This window comes from Frankliniella occidentalis, unplaced genomic scaffold (genome assembly GCF_000697945.3).
Source record: "Frankliniella occidentalis isolate FOCC.00 unplaced genomic scaffold, Focc_3.1 Scaffold93, whole genome shotgun sequence".
Taxonomy (NCBI): Eukaryota; Metazoa; Arthropoda; class Insecta; order Thysanoptera; family Thripidae; genus Frankliniella; species Frankliniella occidentalis.
This window is the reverse complement of record NW_026267222.1, coordinates 547,010-556,609: the sequence shown is the minus strand read 5'-3', so window position 1 is coordinate 556,609 and position 9,600 is coordinate 547,010. Positions and strand designations below refer to the sequence as shown.

General features: G+C 55.3%; 1 protein-coding gene across 1 annotated transcript in view; it reads right to left on the bottom strand.

Moving 5' to 3' along the window:
* The window catches only part of LOC113212042 (plastin-2), a gene marked incomplete in the record, with an annotated part of 27,584 nt that overhangs the window by 13,682 nt on the left and 4,302 nt on the right, over nucleotides 1–9,600 (bottom strand). Inside the window, 10 exon segments of the mRNA XM_026430612.2 lie at nucleotides 1–599; nucleotides 696–797; nucleotides 877–1,028; nucleotides 1,115–1,254; nucleotides 1,346–1,484; nucleotides 1,568–1,784; nucleotides 1,877–2,137; nucleotides 2,211–2,418; nucleotides 2,655–2,917; nucleotides 3,079–3,246. Coding sequence (XP_026286397.1) covers nucleotides 426–599; nucleotides 696–797; nucleotides 877–1,028; nucleotides 1,115–1,254; nucleotides 1,346–1,484; nucleotides 1,568–1,784; nucleotides 1,877–2,137; nucleotides 2,211–2,418; nucleotides 2,655–2,917; nucleotides 3,079–3,246 — 1,824 coding nt within the window.

Here is a 9,600-nt window from a genome sequence, read left to right as displayed (position 1 = left end):
TGCAACAAGAAATAACATTTTTCAAACATTTGAAGTAAGACTGCCAATGGTAGGAAATCAAAAAGAGACAGAACAATTGGTTATAACATTCATGGCTGGAATAATGTTATATATTGCACTACGCTAAAGGAATTTAACCTTTAGTTTCATTTTAAACCCAGGAAACTGGAGTGTCACTGATTCTACTAATGCTATACTATAGCAATGCGTCTATACCTACAGTAAGTATACCACTTAAGATAATACCTATTAATTTAATGATACAGGTCAACCATAATGGTTTTGACAGTGACGGTAAGAAATGAAAACAAGTGCATTATAATGAAAACAATGAACTGCCCTGCTGGAAAATACTCCCAAACAGATGAATGAGGCAGGTGGCACTTAAAATAGCACTGATCTGTGCAGCATAATAGCTCATAATTTTACTGAGTTAGTTTAGAATCCATGTTAGGAATGTAATCCATGGCCATAAGACATGCAAACAGAGTCATAACCATTTTTGGTTTCACTTCAGCAATGTCTTCTGGAAGAGAATATACGCGAGCTCCTGTTCTTCTGGCCATAGAAATAGCGTATTTGGCATTTGCTAGATTATCCTGAAAAAGTGAATTCAGAAATGTTAGACATGGAACGAAAGTTTACAAAAACAAAAAACATTTCAGTAAGTAATGGGAAGCGGATCTTGAACTTACTTCATCAGAACCACCATCTCTGAAGAGATCATAGTTAATAGTGCCGGGCTTTATGGCGTCAATTAAATCTAAAACTACTCTGCCATCTTTGATAGCTGAATCCTGGTAAAAGAAATGATACAAAAAAAATTACAAACACAAGTTTGAAAAAGAGACACTAGTTCATAAGTTTAATATATACCTGGAAGCTCTTAATGGAGGTAGATTTCTGGGCACCAGCAAGCTTTTGGTTGACCCAAGTGACAATTTCTTTTTCAACAATTGGACTTCCGGTATTTGCCAGTTGTGTTAAGACGGACAATGTGTAAGCACGCATCAACTGCCAGATAAGAGCTGAAGGAGCACATAAAATCGGTGAAAAGAGTGACAAATGTAAATTTTGAATATACAAATTTTAGAAGAAGAAAAATTTAACATACCTAGGGTAAGAGTGGCATTCCCATCATTAATATCCTGTCCAGCAATTCCAACGAGTGAGAATCCCAATTGCTTACCCAGGTCCACAGCATAATTACAGTTTTCCAGCTTTTCCATAAATTTACGAAGCTTTGAAAATTTTCTGAGGAGAATTAGGGGTTAAATTAAGACAATTAGAAAACAACAAAGAACAACTTGAATGCACCCAACACTGAGCTCAGACTAATGTATACCTGTGAACTCTTGGCCAGTTGACAATTCCAGGCCGAATGATATCATACAGCTGGAAGATAATTAGACCGTCTGCAAGATCAGAGTAGAGCCAGTTGACAGAGGGAGTGACACCCATTGAATTCATCCAGTTACGATATGCTGTAAAAATTGGAAAAGGTATTGCAGTAAACTGATATTTATTCAATCAGAAATTGAAATAAGCTTGAAGATTGGTCACTTACTTTTCTCCTCACGATTTTCTTCAAGGTTCTCTAATCCTTCAATTTCCACTCCTTCTGGTCTGTCTAAACCAGGATGGTTGTTGAAGAGATTAGCAACAAAGGCCAGATTAAGCTTATAAATACCATTCACAACATCACTAGGCGTTACAAAGCTGCGGCAGCCAAGTTTAGCTGCCTGTTGCAGCATTAGCTCTGCTCGCTTCATCATATCAGGTTCCTACAGAACAGAGTTCAGAAACAACAAATGAGCCACACAGCACTGGTAACACATTCTGCATACAATACAAATGAAGAATGAAAAAATCTTACCATCAATGCCTCCATTGTTACATCAGCATCTTGGGGAGCAATTTGTTTCATCAGAAGAGAATAAACTTCAGAGTCGGTGATGTCGGAAGTAAAGTTATTAGCTCTTCTTGGTGTGCCTGCTCTCTCCAGGTGATGATTAACCCAACGAAGCAAGATGGCTTCAGGTGACATTTTCATGAGGTCCTCAACCCGTTCATCATTCATGAGCAGATTGGTCAAACCAGGGCAGTTCTCAAGGGTAATCTGATTAAACAACCCTATCTGTAATACAAAAAGAAAATTAATAATGGATTGCAACAAACTGATGGTTAAACAAATTAAAACTGATTCTCACCCTAATAATTTGCCACAACAATCCAAGAACAAGATGGGGCTTCCCCTTGGCAAGATCAAGGGCATCAATATTAACAATGTTGCAACCAATAGCTTGAGATGATCTCCAGGCCAGGGTCAAGTTTTCATGTTTTGTGTAAAGAGTCAGATTCTTCTTGTTGATGGCTCTCTCGTCAATGGTATCGGGGCACGAAAGGTTAATAACTTTGCTGCAAAAATGAAACATAACTAAGCATTTCTAGTTCCAAAAAACATAATTTCACATACTGAGTATCATATGTACAAAAAGACACAATAAATACGATATGGCAATATTATCCCTTTATCCCTTTAACAGATTACCAACATGGGATATAAATTGTCATCCTGACTTTCATTATTTCCTGGGACAAAATTGTCCTTTGACACTTAGTGTGACATGTGCAAGGCTCGGCCAACTACTCACCACAGCAGGATGCCGTCCTTCACACGGTCGTACAGGGCCTTCCCCTCAGCGTCGATAGGCAGGAGGTGCTTCAGGTCCGGGTCGTGGCACAGGTTGGAGTTGATCCAGTCGGAGAAGGCAAGCTGTTCCTCCAGCCGCACCGAGTGGGTCGTGCCCTCGCTCGACGCCTCCGACATGCCTCCCAGCGTCTCCAGGTTCTCCTTCTTGGAGACGACCTGCTTGAAGGAGCTAGCCACCTCATTGGCCTTGAGGTCGGCGCACAGCTGCAAGCGGAGGGACAGGCCAAAAGGTCAGCGTTATGAATTCCAACAGAAAAAGTGGCGAGGAAAGAATTTAAAAGGCCGAGGAAGTTTCACACACGAGCAAACAAACTGCACTGGCACAAACTCTCGCCAAACTTTCAATCTCACCGCTAAGCACTCACCCGCTCAAACTCTTCGAAGGTGAGGCGCCCCTTGGTCTCGAAGTTTCTCTTGTTGTGGTAGTCGTCGATCATCTGTCGCACCTTCCAGCTGGGCAGCTTGAACCCGCAGCTGTCCAGGGCCGCCTTGAGCTCCGACATGTCGATCGACCCGTCGCCATTCTTGTCAATCTGCAGAGGAACGGACGCAAAAATCAATCAACGGGTTCACAGCGAGTGTATCGCGTCCAGGCCGCAGGTCAGCCCGGCTCGGGTCGGGTGAGGTCAGGTCGGGTCGTGCCGAGGCAGCCGATAGCGACCGACACCGATCCGCGGGACATAGCAGTCCTGCCCATTAGCGCTCGCTTATCCGAGCTGCGCAGGCAGAGCCGCCGCCGCCGAGCAAAAAGAACGACAAAAACGGCACAGATTTCGCGGAGGGGGAACCGAGTCCAGCAGCGTGACCAGGCCAGGGGCAAAGGAGGGCCGCCCGCGGCGCAGGACGCCACAGGGCCCGCTGCAGGGCGCCGATGATATCAACCTGTTGGAAGCCCGCTAGCAGCTCGGGCGTCGTGGTCGCGACCAATGACGTCTCCATGTCAACGCGGCGCCGTTCGACTGAACTGGTCTCCAGCGGCCCGGGGCACTCCAGGCCGCCGCGGGCCGCTGGAGCAGGCCTCCCGCCGCCCCACCGAGACCCGTCGAGACCAGCCGGCCATATACAGAAGCGCACTTCCTATCCTGGACGCCAGCGGGCGGGCCGACGGGAGAGAACGGGGAGGGGGGCAAGGACGAAGGACGTGCCACGGTACAGCAGGGCCCGGGTACTCGAAAAGTCAAACGTCATCCGAAACCCAGCCCAGCACGGCCCAGGAGGCGAGTCCTGCGTGCGCCCAAGATGCCTCGCCCGGAGCCTCCAGGGAGGGAGGGAGGGAAGGACCGAAACACGCGACGCTTTCCATGTGAGCGGGGCAAGGGGCGGATCCAGACCGCCGCCCCTCTCCCTCCCGCCGGGCCGGTGCGGCTCACGCACGCACAGGTGATAACGAGTGCGACAGAGACAGACAATGCTGGGAGGCGAGCAGGTGCATCTTCCCACCACACCGCACCGCGCCGCCCGTTCCCACTGCGCCAGCCGCGCCGCCTCAAAAAAAAGCCCACTCCTCCGGTACTCCATGTCCCTCCTCACAGTCCGGCTCAGCCCAGTCGGCGAAAGGGTTCAATAAACTGGGCGGGCCGCTAACGAGGAATATTTGGAGCACCGGCAAAGAAAGGAAAACGGAGAATAAAAGGGTGAAAAGGGGGGGGGGGCGCAGAGGGGGCAGGGCGGGCAGGGCAGATCCAGACGGTAGATATACACAACCTACACCCAAGCTCGCGCCCCCCGCCGCGCCAGGGGCTCGGGCGCACAAGGCGGGCAGACACCTCGGCGACGAGCGCGCGCCTCTCGCCCCACGTTACCTCCTGCAGCTCCTGCATACCGTTACCTTTCCATCGGCCTCTTTTTGTTTTTATCTAAAGAGGGTATGCTATGAGAAATCGGTGCGCGTCGATGGAGCAGGGGGCCCTTAATGCATCGAGAGAGTTGACCTCCCCCCCCGCCCCCCCTGTCCATGTCCCCCTTGTGCTCCTGACAGCCTAGGTCAGTGCGCCCCCGGGCCTGGCGACACGAGGCGGACGGGCGGGCACCCCTCCCGTCCCGCGTCCAGGTCGTGCCGTGCCGTGCTCTAGGTGAAGCTCGCGGATAGCAGCGCGCGTGATAAATGTGTGCGTTTGGCCTCGTTCCCGAGGCGTGGCCCGGCGGCGGCGGCGGCGTGGGGGGGTTCCCCCGGTGGTGTTGCCCCGTGCCAAGCTGCGCGGGAGGCGAACACTAACGCTACCGCGCTGTAAGCCCGACGCCGCCTGGAGGGCCCCCCGGATGGGGGAGTTAGAGGTGCGCCTATGCCGTCGCGGCGAGCTCTCGCACCTCTCGCGCGAGGCACGACTCGATATTTATCCAGCCAGCAAGGAGCACGGCGCCGGCAGCGCCCGCCTGTCCGCGCCCGTCCAGAGAGGGAGTGGAGAGCGACTGACCCCCGCAGGCGAACACGCGCGCCGAGGGTGCGTCCAGCAGTCCAGCAGCCACCTCGAGCACTAATCGTGACGCATGCACCAGCCTATCGGGGCAAACTTTCCAAAAGTCCCTCGCCTCCTCACCTCCCCCCTCCTGGCGTTGTACCTGCCGCGGGGGCGGGGCCGCCGGGGTGGGCGGCGACCCCTTTCCTTCCTGCCGCACCCTGCACGTCAGCCAGCTCCTATCTACCGGCACCACACCCTCGTGCACTCGCCACGTCTCCCCCTTGCTCCGATACCAACCTCGGAAATGTTTTCACTTTAATTAAAACCAAAACTTGAGAAACCTTACACTCCTCTGCGCGTGTGCCAAACAGTTAAATACACTCGCAGTCAGAGCGCTAGTTTCGAACATTTATCTATCCGTAATGTCCCACGAGCACACACAGCCCGTGGTCCCCCTGTGTAATCGCAAGTGTACACGTATAACGTTACGCCGCTCGCGAGTGCCGGGAGTACAGCCCAATCTGCGGCAGCGATAGGGCGAGCCGGCCGGCCAGGCTGTCCAGTTGATAGGGCGCCCCGCCCGGCCCTCGGCCCGGCCCCATAGGACAAGGACACGCGCGGTCACGTGACGGGGTACTCTATTTGCCGAAACTTATCAGGCGCCCATCTCATCCTCTTCCCCCCACCGCGCCATGGTCCGGTTCGGTTCGGTTCGGTCGGAGTCCGGCCCGCTCCGTTCCGCGTTCCTCCCGATCGGCGTGGCTGGCCCGCGAGTACTATATGCCGTGCCGTGCGGTGACGTCACCCCCTCTCGTCCCGCGGCGTCATATATGCTTCCAGGCCAGGGGGCGCGCCCGGCCCGGCCCCCGGCTGAGTCACAGCGGGAGGCGCGCAGGAGCCGGGGTCCCTCCCCCCCCTCCTGGCCCACGTGGGGTGAGGCAGAGGGAAGGCTCTGATTCACGACAAATGTGTTAACTCGCGGCACCGCAAGTTGCGGTGCATCGTGGCGGGGCGGGAGGGCGGCGTCGGGTAGCCCAGCTCCACAACATCCAGACCACGAAAGTCGACATCGTGGGTGACCACATCGTGGATGATTCGTCCCGCCCACTTCCGGGGCTCGGGGTTTATCCACCAGAAAGTACATCCGTCCGGCATACGCACCTGCCACGCCCAGCCTCTTATAGCGCCTGATGGGTAGGCAACATCTCGCCTGCACTGCATACGAGTACTGCGGGGTGGCCTACCCCGAGCATCGCAGGCGCCGAGCTCCATGTCATTTGGCGAACGAGTTTGGATCAAAACGGTCGTAGTTTCTAACCAACCTCCGACTCCGACCTCCCATCAAAACGCCGCATAAGTCGCGAGCGTGCGGGTTGCCTCCTCGGCGGAGCCACAAGCCGCAAGACGTTTCGGTCAGAGACGATCGACATGGCAAGACCAGAACGCCCTCAAGCGTGTGCAGTATCGTATCAGCGAATGTGGACGGGGCTAATCAGCCACTCACTCGGTACTGTACTTCATCAAATGTAACCCCCTTTTATTGGCACTTTAGAGTACTGTGCTCGCCGTGTCCTGTGGCGCCTGCCCGGCGCCGCCAGGCGGAGAGCAGCATTGAATTGAAGCTCCCATCCACTGTCCCGATCCTCCTGCGGCTCACCTGGAGCATCAGGCCAGGGCCGGCTGCAGGGTGACTTTCCGACTTCCGGCCCCGCCCCACCATTCACCGGGTATTCCTCTGCAAATAGTTTCCCGTTTCTAGTCGGTTGTTGGTTCCGACAGGGGCGAGCGACTATCATATAGGAACAAGCGAAACAAAAAGTTTAGTCAAATCGGAGGTGGACAATAACACCCCTCTTCAATAACTTCAACAAGGGTTATTAAAGACTGCTATGTTAATTGCGAACTAGAACCACCCGTTTCTAGGGTCACGCAGTCGCTCCGCTAATTTCATTCTGCCGGGGAGCACACCAAACAACAACATGACCAGGTCGCGATTTTGGTTTGACCCGACCCACTGGCCCGACCGGCCGTTTCAGCCTGACCTGCGCGGCCGACCCCCGCTCCGCGAATGGAAGCTGCGCGCCCCGGTGAATGGCGGGGCGCGGGGCCGGAAGTCGGAAGTCACCCCGCAGTCGACCCCGGCCTGATGAAACAACATCATATGGCGCTGGACTCCAGGCGCTGAGCAGCATGGGGTGGTGAGGGGCCAGGCGACACAGCTCGCTTTATGCCCTTTTGCGCTCGCTTCGCAAAGCACTAATTTATTCGAGGACGTCTGTCTCACAGTGTACCCGCAGCGCGGCAGACTTGCGACAAAAAAGGTATAATAGTACAGGGTCGTGTCAGGGTGAGCGGGGGGACCCGGGGACCCGCTCTCCTGAACTCCTTTTCCTTTCCCTCCTGGGTCCGGGGGTCTCCTCGTCTGCAAGGAGTGCATAGCGGCCTCCAGTTCCAGGTCCAGGGGTCCTCGCTTGCGGGACGTCCAGCCCTGCCCCCGGGTCGCATCGCACAGCTCCGCCCCGCAGGGGCTGAACGGGTAAATAAAATCGCAAAGCCCGCGCGACGTGCAAATTCCACACCTTTGATCCGAGGCTCGACGACAAAATCCCCTGACGTAAAGAAAGGTAGCGTGCTTAGATAAGACACTCAAGGAAGGGCCGCGGGACAGCGAGCGCTACCACAACCACGGATTATAAAGGCAACCGACGCTATCGCGGCTATTTTACTACAGTCCTCGACAATTCGCACATCCGCGACTTTTTCGTTTTTTTATGGCGCGGAGCGGATCGGCTTCGAGATTAGCACGACCCGGTTACATTTGCAACAGTCAGGTGTTGCATTCCGATGTATATTTACGCAACGAGTTTGCAAAGTACAAGAAAAACAATGAGACCTGACCTGCAGGCTGTAGGCCCGCATCCCTGACAACCTGATCCATTGAATGAGAGGCAATACTCGTCGAACATTACCCAAACGCATTTCTGCGCCTATGTAAGCCCTGGTTACAGATACACTCTAAATGGGAAAGGACGGTTTCGAGCTTAGATGTGTCCTTATCCAAAGATACAAATTTGTATCTATACATAACATACAAAATTATACCTGGCCTACGTACAAATAATATCATCACCTTTTACACAACTTTGCATCTGGCAAAGATGTGCACAAGGGGCACGCATCGACACCGACACATTATTTAATCTGACGACAAAAATTGCCCCCCCCCCCTCCCCATTTCCAGTGGTATGTAGGACCGCCGACAACGGCACGAGCGCCGACGCTGTTGGGCTCGGCGGGGCGGCGGGTACGGCACTGCGGCACGGGCCCCCATACCTGCCGCTGACCGGACTATATATGGCGGCCGTCAACGAGTGGGACGGCGGGGCGGGGCGCGTCCACAAACCGCCGCTATGTGTTTCATTTCCACGTCGCCCGCGCCGTCTTTCTCTCACGGTGTAGCGCGGCGAGATAACATCGCAGAGCAGAGGGCAGGGGGAATGCCGCGGCCGGCCTGCAAAGTACCCACCGCGGGGGCCGCGCCCCGCCCGACCGGCACTCTCCGGGCACACGCCGGAACGCCGGCGCGCGTCAGCAGAGTGCCCATCCGATGAGGCACTCGTCGATTGGCGCGGAGACATTTGCACCAGAGAAGCAATAGGGCAACATGACATAACTTGGAAAATACGTCCCGTAGATAGCAGCGTGGCGCTACTCTCGTCGCGAGCACCGATGATAAAGAGTGCCGGTTTGGTTCGCCACGCACTTCAGAGTACCCGAAAGTGTCCCCCCCCCCCCCCCCGGGTCGCCGATAAGCCCTTCACATCGTGCGCCGGCCGGCGCCACGCCGCCACCATGTCGTCATCGGCAATCCGATCCGCGCAATCTTGGGCCCGTGTGCCGTGTGCCCGGGCACGCGTGCGTGAGCGATAAGATTGGCGGCACCTGCTGCCCAAGGGGCGGCAGGTGCGGACCTGGGGCAGCTGCGACCCTGGGGCGGGGCAGCTGCGGCCCTGGGGCAGCTGCCATCGACACTGTCGCTCCAGTCTCACGTAACGTCGCATCAACGTAACGTCGGCGCGACCGCAGAGAGGGCCGGGCCGGGCGGACACCACCGCAGGCCTGCGCCTGCCGCGCTCAGCGCCTCGCGGGCTGACACGAGCAGCAGCAGAGGGGCCGGGGCGTAAGCGCAAAGTGGCGGGCGGGAAAAGTAACTTACGCGTCAGAAAGCGCAGCGGGAGGAGGAAGCAGGCGGGGGAAACGGCGTAAAAGGGCAGTGTTGGGGCCAAAGTTGCCGCGAGAAGGAAGAAGAGGGGCCGAAAGCAAAACGTCGGCAGCAGCAGACCGCACTATTGAGGCGAAAGGGCGCACCAGGGGCACCGCGCGACGACGCAGGGGGCGTGTAAGTGCGCCGGCGGGGGTAATCGCCCGCTCATTGAGCCCCATTCATTCAAATTGCCCCGCGGCGGCGGCTCCACTCCCGCTCTCCGG